Genomic DNA, 19,156 nt, shown 5'->3' on the forward strand with positions numbered 1-19,156 from the left:
GTCGTCTGTAGATGTTGCGGAACATCTGACATACACGTTTTGATAACTACGTGATAGTTCAGTGCGTAATGCTAACGGTTTAGAATTGTGGCACCAAAGACGGTTTTTGAAACGTCGCAGAACATATGAGATGTTCCGAAGACTGAAATTGGGATTTCAGACTAGTGCCCACGTCAAGACGTATGAGACCTCTGACAAGTTTCTTAAGCCTGCAAACTAAGGGAGAAAAGCTCAATCGTTGAGCATACGCTCAGATTGTCTGAGTGCCACAATCGCTTGAATCGAGTGGGAGTTAATCTCCCAGATGAGATAGTGATGGTTCTCCATAGTCACTGCCACCAAGCTATTAGAGCTTCGTGATGAACTATAACATATCAGGGATAGACATGATGATCCTTGAGCTACTCGCGATGTTTGACACCGCGAAAGTAGAAATGAAGAAGGAGCGTCAATTGTTGATGGTTAGTAAAACCACTAGTTTCTAGAAGGGCAAGGGCAAAAGGGACACTTCATGAAACAGCAAATCATTTGCTGCTCTAGTGAAAAATCCCAAGGTTGAACCCAAACCCGAGACTAAGTGCTTCTGTAATAAGGGGAACGGTCACTGAAGCAGTACTACCCTAGATACTTGGTAGATGAGAAGGCAGGCAAGGTCGACAGAAGTATATTGGATATACATTATATGAATGTGTACTTTAGTAGTACTCCTAGCAGCACCAGGGTATTAGATACCGGTTCGGTTGCTAAGCGTTAGTAACTCGAAATAAAAGCTGCGGAATAAACGGAGACTAGCTAAAGGTGAGATGACGATGTGTGTTGGAAGTGTTTCCAAGGTTGATGTGATCAAGCATCGCATGCTCCCTCTACCATCGAGATTTGGTGTTTGCGTTGAGCATGATTGGATTATGTTTATCGCAATACGGTTATTCATTTAAGGAGAATAATGATTACTCTGTTTATTTGAATAATACCTTCAATGGTCTTGCACCTAAAATGAATCTCGATCGTAGTGATACACATGTTCGTGCCAAAAGATATAAAATAGTAATGATAGTTCCACATACTTGTGGCACTGCCATTTGAGTCATATTGGTACAGAACGCATGAAGAAGCTCCATGTAGATGGATCTTTGGACTCAGTCGTTTTTGAAAAGATTGAGACATGCGAACCATGTCTATTGCTATATATGCATGAAGAAACTCCATGCAAATGGATCGTTTGGACTCACTTGATTTTGAATCACTTGAGACATGCAAATCATACCACATGGGCAAGATGACTGAAAGGCCTCATTTTCAGTAAGATGGAACAAGAGAGCAACTTATTGGAAGTAATACATTTTGATGTATGCAGTCCAATGAGTGCTGAGGCATGCAGTGGATATCGTTGTGTTCTTACTTCACAGATGATTTGAGTAGATGCTGAGTGTATTTACTTGATGAAACACAAGTCTGAATTATTGAAAGGTTCAAGTATTTCAGAATGAAGTTGAAGATCGCCGTGACAAGAGGATAAAATGTCTGTGATATGATCATAGAGATGAGTATCTGAGTTACGAGTTTGGCACACAATTAAGACATTGTGGAAAGTGTTTCACAATTAATACCGCCTGGAACACCATAGTGTGATGGTGTGTCCGAACATCATAACTGCACCCTATTGGATATGGTGCATACCATGATGTCTCTTATCGAATTACCACTATCGTTTATGGGTTAGGCATTAGAGACAACCACATTCACTTTAAAAGGGGCACCACGCAATTCCGTTGAGACGACACCGTTTAGAGAAACCTAAGTTGTCGTTTCTTAAAAGTTTGGGGCTGCGATGCTTATGTGAAAAAGTTTCAGGCTGATAAGCTCGAACCCAAAGCGGATAAACGCATCTTCATAGAATACCCAAAACAGTTGGGTATACCTCCTATTTCAGATCTGGAAGCAAAAGTAGTTGCTTCTAGAAACGGGTCCTTTCTCGAGGAAAAGTTTCTCTCGAAAGAATTGAGTGGGAGGATGGTGGAGACTTGATAAGGTTATTGAATCGTCACTTCAACTAGTGTGTAGCAGGGCACAGGAAGTTGTTCCTGTGGCACCTACACCAATTGAAGTGGAAGCTTATGATAGTGATCATGAAACTTCGGATCAAGTCACTTCCAAACCTCGTAGGACGACGAGGATGCGTACTACTTCAGAGTAATGCGTAATCCTGTCTTGGAAGTCATGTTGTTGGACAACGATGAACCTATGAGCTGTGGAGAAGCGATGGTGGGCCCGGATTCCGACGAATGGCTCGAGGCCATGAAATCCGAGATAGAATCCATGTATCAGAACAAAGCATGGACTTTGGTGAACTTGCCCAATGATCGGCAAGCCATTAAGATAAATGGATCTTTAAGAAGAAAGGCGGACATGGACGGTAATGTTACCGTCTATGAAGCTCGATTTGTGGCAAAGAGTATTTTCACAAGTTCAAGGAGTTGACTACGATGAGATTTTCTCATCCGTAGCGATGCTTAAGTCCGTCGGAATCATGTTAGCATTAGCTGCATTTATGAAATCTGGCAGATGGATGTCAAAACAAGTTTCCTTACCAGTTTTCGTAAGGAAAGGTTGTATGTGATACAATCAGAAAAGGTTTTGTCCATCCTAAGGATGCTAAGAGGTATGCTAGCTCCAGCGATCCTTCCATGGACTAGAGCAAGCATCTCGGAGTCAGAATATACGCTTTGATGGAGTGATCAAAGTTTTTGGGTTTATACAAAGTTTGTTAGAAACTTGTATTTACAATAAAGTGAGTGGGAGCGCTACAACATTTCTGATAAGTATATGTGAATGACATATTGTTGATCCGAAATGATGTAAAATTTCTGGAAAGCATAAAGGGTTGTTTGAAAGGAGTTTTTCAAAGGAAGACCTGGATAAAGCTGCTTACATATTGGGCATCAAGATCTATAGAGATAGATCAAGACGCCTGATGATACTTTCAAAGAACGCACACCTTGACATGATTTTGAAAGAGTTCAAAATAGATCAGCAAAGAAGGAGTTCTTAGCTGTGTTACAAGGTGTGAGTATTGAGTAAGACTCAAGACCTGACCACAGCAGAAGAGAGAGAAAGGACGAAGGTCGTCCCCTATGCTTTAGACGTAGGCTCTACAGTATGCTATGCTGTGTACCGCACATGAAGTGTGCCTTGCCTTGAGTTGGTCAAGGGGTACAATAGTGATCCGGGAATGGATCACATGACAGCGGTCGAACTTATCCTTAGTATCTAGTGGACTAAGGAATTTTCTCGATTATGGAGGTGAAAAGGAGTTCATCGTAAAGGGTTACGTTGATGCGAACTTTGACACTAATCCGGATGACTCTGAGTAGTAAACCGAATTCGTATAGTAGAGCAGTTATTTGAAATGGCTCCAAGTAGCGCGTGGTAGCATCCACAAGATGACATAGATATTCGTGAAGCACACACGGATCTGAAAGGTTCAGACCCGTTGACTAATAACCTCTCTCACAAGCATAACATGATAAAACCATAACACATTGAGTGTTAATCACATAGTGATGTGAACTAGATTGTTGACTCTAGTGAACTCTTTGATGTTGGTCACATGGTGATGTGACCTATGAGTGTTAATCACATGGCGATGTGAACTAGATTATTGACTCTAGTGCAAGTGGGAGACTGTTGGAAATATGCCCTAGAGGCAATAATAAATAGGTTATTATTATATTTCCTTGTTCATGATAATCGTTTATTATCCATACTAGAATTGTATTGATATGAAACTCAGATACATGTGTGGATACATAGACAACACCATGTCCCTAGTAAGCCTCTAGTTGACTAGCTCGTTGATCAATGGATGGTTACGGTTTCCTGACCATTGACATTGGATGTCGTTGATAACGGGATCACATCATTAGGAGAATGATGTGATGGACAAGACCCAATCCTAAGCCTAGCACAAGATCGTGTAGTTCGTTTGCTCAGAGCTTTTCTAATGTCAAGTATCATTTACTTAGACCATGAGATTGTGCAACTCCCGGATACCGTAGGAATGCTTTGGGTGTACCAAACGTCACAACGTAACTGGGTGGCTATAAAGGTGCACTACAGGTATCTCCGAAAGTGTCTGTTGGGTTGGCACGAATCGAGACTGGGATTTGTCACTCCGTGTAAACGGAGAGGTATCTCTGGGCCCACTCGGTAGGACATCATCATAATGTGCACAATGTGACCAAGGAGTTGATCACGGGATGATGTGAGTTACGGAACGAGTAAAGAGACTTGCCGGTAACGAGATTGAACAAGGTATCGGGATACCGACGATCGAATCTCGGGCAAGTAACATACCGATAGACAAAGGGAATTGTATACGGGATTGATTGAATCCTCAACATCGTGGTTCATCCGATGAGATCATCGTGGAACATGTGGGAGCCAACATGGGTATCCAGATCCCGCTATTGGTTATTGGCCGGAGAACGTCTCGGTCATGTCTGCATGGTTCCCGAACCCGTAGGGTCTACACACTTAAGGTTCGGTGACGCTAGGGTTATAGAGATATTAGTATGCGGTAACCCGAAAGTTGTTCGGAGTCCCGGATGAGATCCCGGACGTCACGAGGAGTTCCGGAATGGTCCGGAGGTAAAGATTTATATATGGGAAGTCTTGTTTTGGTCGCTGGAAAAGTTTCGCACTTTATCGGTATTGTACCGGGAGTGCCGAAAGGGGTCCGGGGGTCCACCAAGGGGATCCACCAGCCCCCGGGGGGGGCACATGGGCTGTAGGGGGTGCGCCTTGGCCTATATGGGCCAAGGGCACCAGCCCCAAGAGGCCCATGCGCCAAGAGATAAGAAAAACGGAGAGTCCTAAAGGGGGAAGGCACCTCCGAGGTGCCTTGGGGAGGAAGGACTCCTCCCTGGCCGTACCCTTCCTTGGAGGAAGGGCCAAGGCTGCGCCCCCCCCCCCCTCTCTCCCTTGGCCCTATATATAGTGGGGGGGAGGGAGGGCAGCAATACCCTAGCCCCTGGCGCCTCCCTCTCCCTCCCGTGACACATCTCCCTTCTCCCGCAGCGCTTGGCGAAGCCCTGTTGGAATCCTGCTACTTCCACCACCACGCCGTCGTGCTGCTGGATCTCCATCAACCTCTCCTCCCCCCTTGCTGGATCAAGAAGGAGGAGACGTCGCTGCTCCGTACGTGTGTTGAACGCGGAGGTGCCGTCCGTTCGGCGCTAGGATCATCGGTGATTTGGATCACGACGAGTACGACTCCATCAACCCCGTTCTCTTGAACGCTTCCGCTCGCGATCTACAAGGGTATGTAGATGCACTCCTCTCTCTCGTTGCTAGATTACTCCATAGATTGATCTTGGTGATGCGTAGAAAATTTTGAATTTCTGCTACGTTCCCCAACAGTCCCTGGAGCGGGAATCCAAAATGTCTAGGTCCAATGAGTCCCTTTGGCCAGTTGTACCTCGGAGCAAGTTGAAATGTTTGAACGCTGCCTCGGCCATGGCTGCTTGATCTGAGACCACAACGCCATCAACCATGGCTCTGAATCACCATCTTCTCCTTCCGGTAGGAGGCGTGCTTGTGGAAGAAGGCCGTGTTGGTGCCCCCCTCACCCAACCAGGTAATCGATGACCGCCTTCGGGCCATAGTGTCATCCGCTGAAGCGAGTCATAGGTATGTGTGTTTTAGCTTGGCACGGAACTGACGCTTGAGCTCTGAAAGCTGTGTGACTCCATGGCAACATCGAATCAGAAGATAAGCTCCCGGGCAAGCATAAGTTGTTGTCGGGCACCGCCCACCCGCTTGTATCTCCAGTTGGACAGATGCAATCTGTGTTCCAGAGTCGAAGAGCCGTGTTCCGTGTTTTGGTTTATTATTAGTTCTCCTTGTATTTTAGATCAAATTTATGTTCAATATTTGACCTAAAACCTGAATAGATGAAATATATATCTACCATGGCAGAAGAGCTGAGCGGTGTGGCTGGTTTAGCCCTAGGCTCCAACATATGCAGGGATTGCACTTGTCGCCTCCAACGTATGCACATCCGAGTTGTCGATTAGTCAGCTGCACACCATTCTGACGTGTGGGCCTTAGTTGTCAATTTGGTAAAATAGGTATAAAAATGGTAATGTTTGTTGTAAAACTATTTCCTTTTTATTAGAAGCAGGCTCCTTCCAGCATGATGTTGGAGAAAGCAGTATACTTATTCCGTGACCTAAATAGTAGTTCTCAACAAGGCAGAAAAGCTATTCCACCAACATTCTGATTCCATGACACCCATGACCGAAATAGCCTGCATCTCTGCACCATCCCCACACACAAAATGATTCTTGAGACAATGATAGCGTCAAGCTTTCCAAGCCGAAATGGCCAATAAAAAGACAGTTACGAGATGCATCTTTTCTTTCCAGGAACTGCTAGTGTGGTATCTTTATAGCGGGGAAATCATAGTGCAAAGCCCGCAAACCGGTCGATCTACACAGGGTTTCTACATGAAAGTGATCGGCACCAATTTGGTTGTACCAATGAGACCGTCGCCACTCGCCAATTTGCCATCCGCTGCAAGGGGATGGAGCCGGAACCTTCGGGTTCGGCGGCGCACGCCATGGCTCCAGTGAGTCAGTGGCCTCCCCGATCAGCAACAGCAGGCATGTCGAAAACATGTACGCACCAGCACTGACATTCGCAAAGCGAGAGCGATGAAAAACAGACAGAACGGGACACGAAAGTTACGGCAAGGAGATTTGTTTTGATTTTTCGGGTATCAATGGAGTAGCAGAAAGCAACAGCAGGGCTATGCTTTATGGAACAAGATTGTAAAACACGAGTAGAAAGTAATGCTAACTGTCTGACTGACTCGGACGGAACACACGGAGAAGAAGCTGGGAGGTGAGTGAGAGGTCCTCTTCATCCTCGTCTTTCTTTCCTTCTTTCTTCTACTAAAGGCTAAATAATTAAGCTGCATGCACTACGGGTACGGTGGCGGGCCGGGCTTAAGAAGGTCAGCGACGCCGCTCTGACCACTGCAGCCGCCGCCGCCGCTCGGTGCTCCTCGCACCAGCAGACCAGACAGCACCAATCAGGTGGCGGAGCTAGCACATGTCAGCGAGGCTGGCCCACAGCTGGGATTCGTCGTCGTCGACGTCGAAACCAAGCTGCTGCTGCCTGTTGGCTGCCACCGGCGTGCCCCACCACCACTTGCTGTCGTCAAACGCCGTGCCATCACCGACGGTTTCCACGCACTGGCTCTGGCTGTCGTAGCGGTTGCCGCCGAGGTTGTTGTATGGGCAGTACTCGTAGCTGATGTCAGACGCCTCCGTCTCCATGTCGCCCTCCGCCTCCATGTTCCTGGCGAAGCGGCCCTGCACCCTCGGCCGGCTATCTGCCAGCGTCTTCCTGCAAGCGTACTGGAAGACCAGAGAGATGGTGGGCAAGAGATGTGTCAGAATTGGCTAGAGAACAGAAGCATTTACAGGCTGTGAGGGGGATCAATACACACAGTTATCTTCTTGTGGAAGTTCCTCTGCTGGCGCTTGGCGCGGTACCTCTCGATCCTCTCCTTCCGTTCCTCGGCGCTGTAACGCCCCACCTTCTCTGAAAAAGGATCACCAGCTTCCTGGCTGCAGTTGTCGCCTGGAAATTGTGGCGGTATTGGCGGTGGCGGCAATGGTGGCGAAACATTGTTGCCCTGTTTTGCATCAACACGTGGTTAGCAGCTGTTTAGTGGTATGAACTGCAGTCCCAACTTGAGTCTTGTTGCACTACCTGCAGGTCACCGGTGCTGAGGACACGCCGCATGGTATCGGAGCTGCTGAATTCAAAGAAGTCACCAGAGGACGAGGAAGGGGAGGAAGCAAATGGGGGTGGATGCAACTGCCATGTCGAACGAGACGGGCAAGAGAAGGCAGCATTACCGTTGAGGGGTTCAAGAGACTGGAGGTGAAATGGTAAGGGGTGTGTGCTGGTGATCGTGTTGATATTGTAGGGAGGAAGGGGAGAGATGCAGGAAGGCGGCGCTGAAGCAGCAACATCGACCGGAGAAAACAGGCCACCATTGGCATGGAGGAAACCGGTGCCGCGAGGAATTTCGGTCGGAGCTGTGTGCAAATCACCAGAGGGGTTCACTGCATGGTGCATGGAGGGGTCACTGTAGGTGGGAGCGAGCGAGGAAGAAGGATTGAACATGGCTTTTGGATATGAATCCCTCTAATGTGTCTGGGGCTAAGTGCAAGTGAAGGGGATTGGTATAAGAAGAGAACGTTTGATGTGCATGGTGTACACTATATACCAAAGGTAGTAGGGCGGCTAGGGCCACTACTTTTAACAAGGCAGAAATTTCCTAATTGATATGCCAGCTCAGTATGGTCACTACAGGCAACAGTAGACATGTCATGGAAGGTTATCAAACTGATGAGCTGGGTGGGAAGTCAAATAGCTCCTGAAAAAGCTGGGGCCCTTTCTGTCCAGCGAAGCCATTGGAAATGTGATTCTTTACCTTGGAAGGAAAAGAAGTTCGAAATCTGCCTTCCTTTGATAGAAGATAAAAAGTATGCTGAACATAACACCCCAGAAGACGAACAGGTGTCAGGCATGCTGCCAAGGAATATGCTCCAACCATATATGCATTAATAAACACGGGGAGATTGATGCCATTGGCCATTCTGCACAGAAATGAAGAAAACAATTGCACCTTACTGGCGATATTTGCGCATGTGGGCCAATCACGAGTATGTATAAGTTAGACGATCTTAATCTTATGAAGAACATACATTACTAGTTTTAAGAAAAATATAACCCTTTCGGAAAAAAACAAGAAAATATAACCACATCACAACCAAGTTAAGGAGCACCTAACATTTTCTTAAGAAACCCATGAGAAGATCATAGTACTAGAGAAAATATTAAAGATGAATGACTAGATTTTGGATTTATACTGGACATGGACACTAACTTCTCCACTGCAGTTCTGAATTTGCTTTTGGATTTTCCAATAAACACATTTACAAATGCAGTAACTAGCAGTGGAGTAGGAAAACAAATGTATAGTTCCATCTACGATTGTCAACGAGATCCACTTACGAAGACAACAGGACTAGTAACTAGCATTATGGAGCAGGAATAGAAAGGTGTACAAGATAAAACAATCTGTAGCTGGATAACTGATGTGATGCTTGCTGGAACGAAACTCAAGCCCTTCTTTATCAATTTCAAGAGCTTTAATCTTTAGCTAGAGTCTAGAGATTGCCCGGTACCTACCTTATCTTTGATTCTGTACAATGGGTTCCTACTTCTGTAGCAACTAGCAAAGTAGGAAACGGGAACCCACCACCTTGGGAAACAGAAGAACTTTGAGGAAACCTGTGAACCGACTAGGAAAGAACTGCACAGTTTCGACAACTACAGAGTTTGATTGTACAGTAAACTATGCATAAAACTGAAAACAGTGAGTATATAATGGATAGAACAGGGCCAAGCCAAATCTGAGGACTGCCACCTCACAGCCCATTTTCTGTTTTCTAAATAAGTACTCCCTCCGTCCGGAAATACTTGTCATCAAAATGGATGAAAATGAATGTATCTAGAACAAAAATACATCTAGATACATCCACTTCAATGACAAGTATTTCCGGACGGAGGGAGTACTAAAAAGTAAATACAGCAAAGAGCGGACAAGGTAGCATTATTAACTTCATGCGATGTGCCGTCTAGAGCACTAATATGAAACATACCTGATCATCCGAGCCAAGATTCTGACACCATCCTGTCAAATGATTGAATGAACCCAACAGTCACTTATCTTTCCTGCTAAGGAAGTAGCAAAGCCCTAAACTTATGGTAAACTGGTAAGAGGCTAAAGATGCAATATAACAAGCAACTGTAGTAAACAGCAACACCACCTTCAATAGAAAAGGGAACAGAAGAAAGTAGTATAATATTAGTTTTATAGGCAACCTAGCCTTCCATTTCCTTTTTTGGATGTTAACAGATCATCGTATGCAAATCAACTTTGAATTTGGACATGAACCAAACACAATGAAGTCAACAGACATTTTTGTCTGGTAATTTTCCACTATATTGACGCCATGCATTGAAGAAAGACATTGCCAAACGAGGGGAGACATGCTTCTCCAAGATTGCGTATCCTGAAAAGTGATTTCAATGACTGCTGAACAGACCACCAGAAGAAGACAAGGATACTGAGACATGAGAAATTCAAAAAAAGTTTGTACTTTGTCTGGAATCTGAGTGGCAATAGTTCCCTCCCAACAGCTTTATGAACGATGCCCCGAAGGATTGCCAACTTGACCTCAGTTTGACCATTGAAGGCAAACACAGTTTCTTCCGGTAGCAGGACAGTAGTATGATGAACAAATATGACATTATCCTTCCCACCAAATTTAGTTCTGGCAGTAAGGTTAGTGCAGGAGTATATTGAATCGTAAACCAAATTCGAGTCAAGTGATGCAGGTCCTATACATTTAAGCCCTAAGGAAAGACACGTATAGCTCCAAATCCACTGGCTACTACAATGAAATCTCTCATGTATTAATATGAAGAAACAAATAGCAGATAACCCAACCATTCTCATCTACGACCAGACTTCGAGCTACCATATTGCTTATGCATCCCAGGACCCATGCAGGAGAAGAGTGATGGCTTCTTCGGCTTCACACCAAACAGGAAAGTTCTAAGGGGAACCACAGCTTTTGTTGACAAGGTTCGAAAGTTCTGTTGAGCGCGGTTGCTTCTTGCTATAGATAGCTCAAGATTCTCCCGGAGTTTCAAGAGCTCCCTCCCAACCTCCACTTGGAGACCTCTTACGTGGTCCAGCCCAGCTTCTAGCTCTTTAGCAACTTTGTTATTCTCTTGTTTCATATTAAGAACCTCTCCTTGGAATTTTGCAGCTTGGATGAGGATGAAATGATCTTCACCACCTTTATCCAGAATTGTGATCTTTGATATATCCTCTTGTATGCTGCATAGTGAAGAGAACCTGTTCTCCAGCTCTCCTTTTAATAGCACATTCTTTTCCATCCAAACTTGAAGATCTGTATTCAAATCCCGAAATTTCTTTTCTAAAACAGCTGACTCCAGTTTTGCTACCTGATGATTAGTAGGAATTCCATCTGCAACTCCCTGTGCCTGTGCATCGGTCAACTTAATCATCTCGGCTTTTAGCCTGTCAAATGCTGTTTGGAAATGTCGTATTTGATGGTATGATGTGCTAAACCTCAGCCAGAAGTCCATGGTCTGCTCCAACACCTTGTCGATCTCTGCTCTAAATTTTTCCTCCCCAACTGAATACTCAAGTGGTTCTTCACCTTCGCATTGCTTAATATATTCATCTACATCAGCAATCTCTTTGTCTTCAGTTGTAGGAGTGCTGCTTATTTTGGACGTTTCTTCAGACGTCTCCCCGCTCTCCGAAACAGAAACATTCATCTTTCTCTGCAAAGAACTTAGCATGCGGCGAAGAGAATGAATCTCCTCGTCTTTCATTGTATTAGAGCTCTTCAGTTCCTTCAGCTCTGACATCGCCTCAGTATGATACTTTTGGTTTTCCTTCTCAATTTCAGAAAGTTGTTGCTCTGTATCTTTGTAGATCTGAAGCACAGATGCATAATCTTCTGATAAAATATTATCCTCGCCTTCAGATAGATTAGCAACAAGCTGTTGCTGCACCACAAGATCTTCCGAGCCCTTTTCGGACGAATCAAAAATTTTGCTGTTTTCAGACGCTGGAGAGTTCAATGCTTCTACAAACCCAGCAAGTTCACTGCAAGCTTCAGTCATTTCTTTACTAATATTCGCGGTACCATGTTGTATGGACCTACCAATTTGTAGGACGACTTGTAGCACCACCTCAACTTGCTTCAACCTGTCGGCCAACTTACTGGAATCGACAACCAAAGCCGCCTTCTCCTCCTCCAAGGCATGCAGGCGCTTGTGAAAGTCATCTATCTCGGATTTCATTCTATCGATCTGAGCGTTCTGCGACGTAGTAGCAAGCTCCAGGTTGACTACCTTCTCCACAAGTCGATCAACCTTTTCCGCTATGTCTGAAACTGATGCCTCTGGGCGCAATTCAATTAGTTCTTTGATTTTTTGGCATACTTCCTGCAGGTCAAGCTTAGCCTCGTTCTGAACAGAATCGCCACCATCCACAGGTGGCACTACTTGGGTAAGTCCTGTTTCATCGTGATCGGGCCCGTCATCTTGCGTCTGGGGCTGCCCACACTCATCCTTGAAGGTTTTCAGTTTCTCCTTTGCCTCGTTGAATCTTTGAAATTCAGTCCTCGCCTCTTTAGATGACCTCTTTTGCTGGCCCTGCAAGTTAACCAATGTATGCTCACAAGACATAAGGGCTCGTGAAGCCATCAGTGCTCGGGCTTCATTGTCTTCAATGCCCGAGCTAGTGCTAAAAGTATCTTGCAAGCCGCAAACTTCCTCCTGCAACTCGGCCACCTTCCTTTCAATGTCCAGATACTTGCCCAGTGCACTGTCATAAGTGGTCTTCAAGAACTCCTTCTCGGTCTGCAGCACCAGGATTTGCTTCTGCAGCTTGTCGATCTCTTCCAGTGCCCTGTCCTTGTTCATGTGGGAGCCGACTCGCCGGTGCGTCTGGGTCCTCTTCGGAGCCGGGTTCGGGCTCGATCCCCGGCTTGTGACCCGTGAGCCCATGGGCAAACCTTCCAGGGCAGGGAATTTGTAGTTGATGAGATCAATACTTGTAATTGCCTTGGGGACTCCTTCGGAGTCACCCTCTTGCATGGAGAACTGGACATGGTCCGGGAAAACGGTGGCAATGGTGTGGTTGGCCTTGTGCAGCTCGCTAGATATCCGGTCATACCGGTCGGCCAGCGCTTGGTAGGATCTGAACATCTCCTCGACGTTGCTGATGAGCTCCGGTCGGCTCCGGAAGTAGAGCTCTGCCTTCTTGCCGAACGTGTCGGCGTCCGCCCCGATGAGCTTGATCATGAGCTTCACCCTCTCCTCCATCTCTGCACGCACGATGCAGATGCAACATTGTCACAGCCACAATTTTCAGAAATCCGCTATGCGCAATGGGGAATGAGTGCGTACCGTTGAGGGTGGCGTCGAGCCATTTGGACTGGCTGGTGCGGATGTGGGACGCCCACCACCAGGAGTAGGCGTTGCCCGCCGCGCGCTGCAGCATGGCCGGAGGCCGGAGGGGGTCACGCCGCGCCGGGGCCGCCCGCTCGCTCTTAACCCCCTCCTCCTCCTCCTCCTCCTCCTGCTACTCCGCGTCGCCGGGCGCGCGCCCTCGGTGCCGTGGGATGCCTGAGCTGCGCCGCGACGGGGAGGACTGGATGCGGATAGCGCGACGCGTGCAGCGAGGGCCCTTAGCCGCCGGAAGCCGGAGAAGGAGAGGAGAGGGGAGGGGAGGTGGGTCGGTGGTGGAGGGTGGCATGGCGAAATAGGACGAGGGAAAGGGTGCCGCGGGGATGGGCGGGGCGGGCGCGAGCGACGCGCGCGGCCGGTGGTGGGAGCGGATGGCAGCGCTCGCGTGGCGGGGGTGGCATGGTGGGGTTTTCCGCCATTCGGGCGGCGCGGGGTGGCCGGTGGTTGGCTAATTTTTTTTTTAAATAATACATTTTTTATTAATTTTCATAAATATTACGCTGGGTAATTTTTTTTCAAAAGGGCCTAGTCCGCCCACAGCAGGCCGATTGGACTGTTGTCGGCCCACTGTGGGCTGATTGGGCTAATTAGCTCGCTGTGGGCTAATTGTTTTTGCAGAAAAAGTAGGCATAAAAAATATGTTTAAAAAAATGTTAATTATGTAATTAAAAAATGTTAAACGTGTACAAAAAATGTTCCTGATGTATACAAAAAATGTACAATATATATGCAAAAAAGTTGACACAAAAAATATGTTTTAAAAAGTGTTAAGCATGTATTTAAAAATTGTTAAATGTGTGTATAAAAAATGTTTCTTATTTATAAAAAATATAGAATGTGTATAAAAAAAGTTGACACCAAAAAAATATGTTTGAAAAGTTGACATTTTTTCAAATACATGATTAAAAATTGTTAAATGTGTGTATAAAAAATGTTTCTTATCTATTAAAAAAAATATAGAATGTGTATGAAAAAAAGTTGACACCAAAAAAATATGTTTGAAAAAAATGTTCCAGTTCCATAAAAAAAGAGCAACCAATCATACTTAGGTCCGTGATGCTCCCATACCGGATCCGGAGCTGGAACATTTTTTTATACACGTTTAACCTTTCATTCTAATATATTAAACATTTTTGTGTACTCGTTGAACATTTTTTCAAATACAGGATTAACATTTTTTTCAAACATATTTTCTTGGTGTCAATTTTTTTTCATACACATTCTATATTTTTGTATAGATAAGGAACATTTTTTCAAATATATGATTAACATTTTTTTTCAAACATATTTTTTGGTGTCAACTTTTTTCATACACATTCTATATTTTTTGTATAAATAAGGAACATTTTTTATACACACATTTAACAATTTTTAAATACATGCTTAACACTTTTTAAAACGTATTTTTTATGTCAACTTTTTGCATATATATTGTACATTTTTTGTATACATCAGGAACATTTTTTATACACGTTTAACATTTTTTAATTACATAATTAACATTTTTTTAAACATATATTTTTTATGCCTACTTTTTTTGCAAAAACAATTGCCCACAGCGAGGCAATTAGCTCGAGTCGGCCTACAGCTGGCCGACAGGACCCAATCAGCCCACAGTGGGCCGACAGAGGCCGACTGGAGTCCAATCGGCCTGCTGTGGGCCGACTAGGCCCAGTCGGCTTGCAGCGGGCCGACGGTGTATTATTTTTGAAATTTTTTTATCCAGCGTAATATTTATGAAAATTAATTAAAAAATGTATTATTTAAAAAAATAGCCGGTGGTTGGTGGTGGTGCGGTCGGCTGCCGTGGGGGGAAGGAAGGGCGGGCGGGCGGCCAAGAGCGATCCAGGCCCAGAGAACGACTGTGAAACACGGGCCTGGATTCTGGAATTGGCTTGATGGGCAGGCTGATGGGCCGTCGTGGGCTTGTGGCGTTTCTAAGTGCATCTCTAGTCCTTCCTCCCTTCCCTCAAAAAAAATAATAATCCTTCCTCCCTTTTTTAACCACCTAAATCTCCTAGCGTAAAAAAAACTACCTAAATCTCCTATGGCTCAAAAAATAAACCTAAATGTCCAAGATTCCTAATTAAAGGTACTCCTTGCAAAGATCACTCCCACCTTCTTAGATGATGACAAGTGGCGCATTGCATGCGCCACTTGTCGCGCCCTATGAGTTTTTCCTTTATTTCGTAGATTTATTTTTTCAAAACATTTTATCTCTTGAACTGTGCGTCCAAATCCCGAACCGTTTTATCGTTGGAGTTCTCGCGTCGAGACCTTGGAAATTAGATCCCATGTTAAGAGGTTTCGACGAATTTTTTCATGAAAAAACCGGGAAAAAACATAGAAAAGAAAAGGCAGAGCCGAAAGCTTTTTTTCTTTTTTTTCCTTCCGAGAGGCACAACTCTGTCTCTACGTGAAGCAAATTTGTGTCTCTCATGGAAACATTTTTTTTCCTTTTTTTGGTGGAAGAAAATATGTGATTCTACGAGAAGCAAATTTGTGTCTCTTGTGGAAGCCAAACGCGTTTTTTTAATGCCTCTCACGTAAGTAAATTTGTGCTTCCACGAGAATGTTGGAAATATGCCCTAGATGCAATAATAAATTGGTTATTATCATACTTTTGTTCATAATAAATGTTTATTATTCATTCTAGAATTGTATTGACCGAAAACTTTAATACATGTGTGAATACATAAACTACACCTATGCCCCTAGTAAGCCTTTACCAGACTAGCTCATTGATCAAAGATGGTTATGATTTCTTAACCATGGACATGAGTTGTCATTTGATAATGGGATCACATCATTAGGAGAATGATGTGATGGACAGACCCAACCGCAAGCTTAGCATCAAATCGTTTAGTTATTTGCTATAGCTTGCTTCATGTCAAGTATCAACTCCTTAGACCATGAGATCATGCCACTCCCGGATACCGGAGGAATGCTTTGTGTGCTATCAAACGTCACTTCATAACTGGATGATCATAAAGGTGCTCCACAGATATCTCCGAAGGTGTCTGTTGGGTTGCATGGATCGAGACTTGGATTTGTTGCTCTGTGTGACGGAGAGATATCTCTGGCCCTCTCGGTAATACAACATCATAAGAAGCTTCATGTGACTAATGAGTTTAGTCACATGATCTTGTATTACGGAACGAGTAAAGAGACTTGTCGGTAACAAGATTGTAAGGGCATATTTCTCCCTATGTGGTTTTGGTGATTGATGACAATGCATTTGTGAACTAATCGTGTGTAATGAGCATTTCAGATATCTCATGTCTAGGCACAAGACGATTCGGTGCCCCTCAGAGCCTATCGAAGACGATGTTTCTCTATGTTTCTTTTCGGTGGATCTGAGTCATAGGAAAGCCGTACTATTAAGAGGGGGTCCACTTCGGAAAGGTTAGGGTCTCCTTTCCTTCGCTTCATTGGAGCACTGGTCGTTTTCCCTTGTGTATGCGAAGATGAAGGCCTCCAAGTGCTATAGTTTCTGTGGCGTGCGGTAGTACTGCTCAAGAGAGAAGTAGAACCGCAACGGTCCATGGTAGTATCGCCCAGGGTAGCGGTAGTACCGCGTTGTGCGGTAGTACCGCTCCTCGCGAGCGGTAGTACCGTGGCCTCTAGCCCAAAACACTGGCACGCACGTAAGTAGGTGCGGAAGTAATTTTTTACTTCCGCGCCCTACGCGGTAGTACCGCTCCCTCCGAGCGGTAGTACCGTGCCGGATTTTCGCACTGACCGAAACTCAGCGGAAGTAGCCACGGATGTAATTTTATTAGTCCGTGCCTTCCCAGCCCAGTTGAACCCTGCCTTGCGGTAGTACCGCTCCGGCGGTTCTACAGCTCGTTGCTATACGTAACAGGGCCTCGTCTGGTCTCTGCCGCGCGAGCGATAGTACCGCAAGCCCTTGCGGTAGTACCACATGTCTGTGCGGTAGTACCGCATGTCGCGGGCTGAATAAGTAGGTAACGGTTGGATCTTTCCCCCCACTATATAAAGGGGGTCTTCTTCCCCAAGTTGACTACCTATTCCCTCCCCAAGCTCCATTGTTGCTCAAAGCTCCATTTTCGCCCGATCTCTCTCCCTAGCCAATCAAACTTGTTGATTTTCTAGGGATTGGTTGAGAAGGCCCCGATCTACACTTCCACCAAGAGAAATTTGTGTCCCCCCACTAATCCCTTGCGGATCTTGTTACTCTTGCGTGTTTGAGCACACTAGACGGTTGAGGTCACCGCGGAGCCATATTCCATTGTGGTGAAGCTTCGTGGTGTTGTCGGGAGCCTCCGATTAAGTTGTGGAGATTACCCCAACCTTGTTTGTAAAGGTTCGGTCGCCGCCTCCAAGGGCACCAATAGTGGAATCACGGCATCTCGCATTGTGTGAGGGCGTGAGGAGAATACGGTGGCCCTAGCGGCTTCTTGGGGAGCATTCTGCCTCCACACCGCTCCAATGGAGACGTACTTTTTCTCAAAGGGAAGGAACTTCGGTAACACACCCTCGTCTCCACCGGCTCCACTCTTGGTTATCTCTTACCTTTACTTGTGCAAGTTTATATTGTGTTGTATCCCTTGCTTGCTTGTGTGGTTATTGTTGTTGCATCATATAGGTTGCTCACCTAGTTGCATATCTAGACAACCTACCACTACTGTAGGATGCTGCTAACGCGACAGTACAATCAGAGACCCTTCGAGAAACTGTGTGCGATGCCATAATCGCAAACGGTGGTGTATGAAAACCATCAGAAATGTATAAAACGTTTGTGATGACGGATGCATCAAACACGGTTCAGGTTTTAGTTGCGTGCGCGATGAAGGGCATATGGTTCAGTTCAATTAACTATTTGTGATGAGGAGGAACAAAATAAACGGGCAACCAGATGAAGGCGTGTGCGATACACAGCATACGGTTCACTCGGATGAACTGTTTGTGATTAGACAACACAAAAGAAACGGTCATCCATATGAAGGTGTGTGCGATATACAGCATACGGTTCATTCAGATGAACTGTTTGTGATTAGGCAACACAAAAGAAACGGTCAACCAGATCAAGGTGTGTGCGATATACGCATGCGGTTCACTCGGCCCTTGTCGTCAGTGTGTGACCTCTGTGGCAACCGTTCGCTCCCCAGGCGCCTCTTCGTGTACCGTGGCAACCGTCCACCGCGTCTTCGCCTTTCCCTCTCGATTTGGAACTGCTGTCGCACGCTCTTCCTCCCTCCTCCATTCGCCTTCACCCTTCCTTCTGCCATTGTTCGATCATCTTCTCCATGGAGGGAACATGCCGGAAACGACCCCGTTATTCTTGCCCCAATCTGAATGATGACGCAGTGGAGGAACTCATTGATCGGTGCGACGTCATCACCTCGGCTAGCATGGCAGGTTCGTTCAAGACCATTCTCGACTCAACTAATAACATCATTACAAGGAACCCAAGGGTCCAGGAGTGGTTTGATCTCCCCTATCTTCTTTGCCGTGACCCTGCTGACTGGTGCGGGGACGAGGGAAGCCTCGCCTTGTGCAAGTTGATGCCGCTTGATAATGATACGTATGATGTTAAGATGCCATTGCTTGAGGGCAAGGCTTGGGCAGGCGCAAATGGAGATTGGGTTGTTTACATTGGGTACAACTGCGAGTGGGAACTTGTGAATGTGTACACTCGTCACCGGGTTCCACTTCCAAAAATCTCAGACGACTGCCCAGAGGTTGAGTACATCGGTATTCTACGTGAGTTCAAATACGATCATGGTGACTGTCGTCTACGAAAGATAGCAATTTTTTTAGTTCCTAGCCGCTATTGGGATTACTCGAACTATGAAGTTATTGCTATCTTCGACAAGCTTGTTGCCCTCCTTACTTCCACGCCTCGATGGATATTGCTCAAAAATCAATTTGTGTACACGGATGAGTACTGTGATGCAATTCAATAGGAGGGTCTTGTGTTTGTTGCCACCACTCATGGCACTGTTTTTGCATGGAATCATCATGCTTTCGGTAC

The 19,156-nt window shown here is 45.6% G+C and overlaps 2 protein-coding genes across 2 annotated transcripts; both read right to left on the reverse strand.

Annotated features, from left to right (window-relative positions):
- Positions 1-6,743: 6,743 nt before the first annotated feature.
- LOC123170673 (uncharacterized) lies at positions 6,744-9,514 on the reverse strand. The gene is made up of 3 exons (XM_044588487.1): positions 7,780-9,514; positions 7,514-7,702; positions 6,744-7,421 (listed from the first exon to the last, which is right to left on the reverse strand). Exons 1-3 carry the CDS (start codon positions 8,197-8,199, stop codon positions 7,107-7,109), a joined length of 924 nt encoding a protein of 307 aa, XP_044444422.1. The 5' UTR covers positions 8,200-9,514; the 3' UTR covers positions 6,744-7,106.
- Positions 9,515-10,539: 1,025 nt separating this feature from the next.
- Positions 10,540-13,433, reverse strand: LOC123182309 (protein NETWORKED 2A-like). Its single transcript, XM_044594832.1, has 2 exons — positions 13,099-13,433; positions 10,540-13,016 (listed from the first exon to the last, which is right to left on the reverse strand). Exons 1-2 carry the CDS (start codon positions 13,190-13,192, stop codon positions 10,600-10,602), a joined length of 2,511 nt encoding a protein of 836 aa, XP_044450767.1. The 5' UTR covers positions 13,193-13,433; the 3' UTR covers positions 10,540-10,599.
- Positions 13,434-19,156: the final 5,723 nt, after the last annotated feature.

This window comes from Triticum aestivum, chromosome 1D (assembly GCF_018294505.1).
Source record: "Triticum aestivum cultivar Chinese Spring chromosome 1D, IWGSC CS RefSeq v2.1, whole genome shotgun sequence".
Classification (NCBI taxonomy): domain Eukaryota; kingdom Viridiplantae; phylum Streptophyta; class Magnoliopsida; order Poales; family Poaceae; genus Triticum; species Triticum aestivum.

Bases quoted from the DNA above. Each gene is read 5' to 3' on its own strand.
- LOC123170673 (XM_044588487.1), bottom strand. From the start codon at position 8,199: ATGTTCAATCCTTCTTCCTCGCTCGCTCCCACCTACAGTGACCCCTCC. The intron at 7,703-7,779 runs GTAGTGCAACAA...GATGCAAAACAG, and splicing joins TCAGCACCGGTGACCTGCAG to GGCAACAATGTTTCGCCACC. The intron at 7,422-7,513 runs GTGTGTATTGAT...CTGGTCTTCCAG, and splicing joins ACTTCCACAAGAAGATAACT to TACGCTTGCAGGAAGACGCT.
- LOC123182309 (XM_044594832.1), bottom strand. From the start codon at position 13,192: ATGCTGCAGCGCGCGGCGGGCAACGCCTACTCCTGGTGGTGGGCGTCC. The intron at 13,017-13,098 runs GTACGCACTCAT...TCGTGCGTGCAG, and splicing joins GCTCGACGCCACCCTCAACG to AGATGGAGGAGAGGGTGAAG.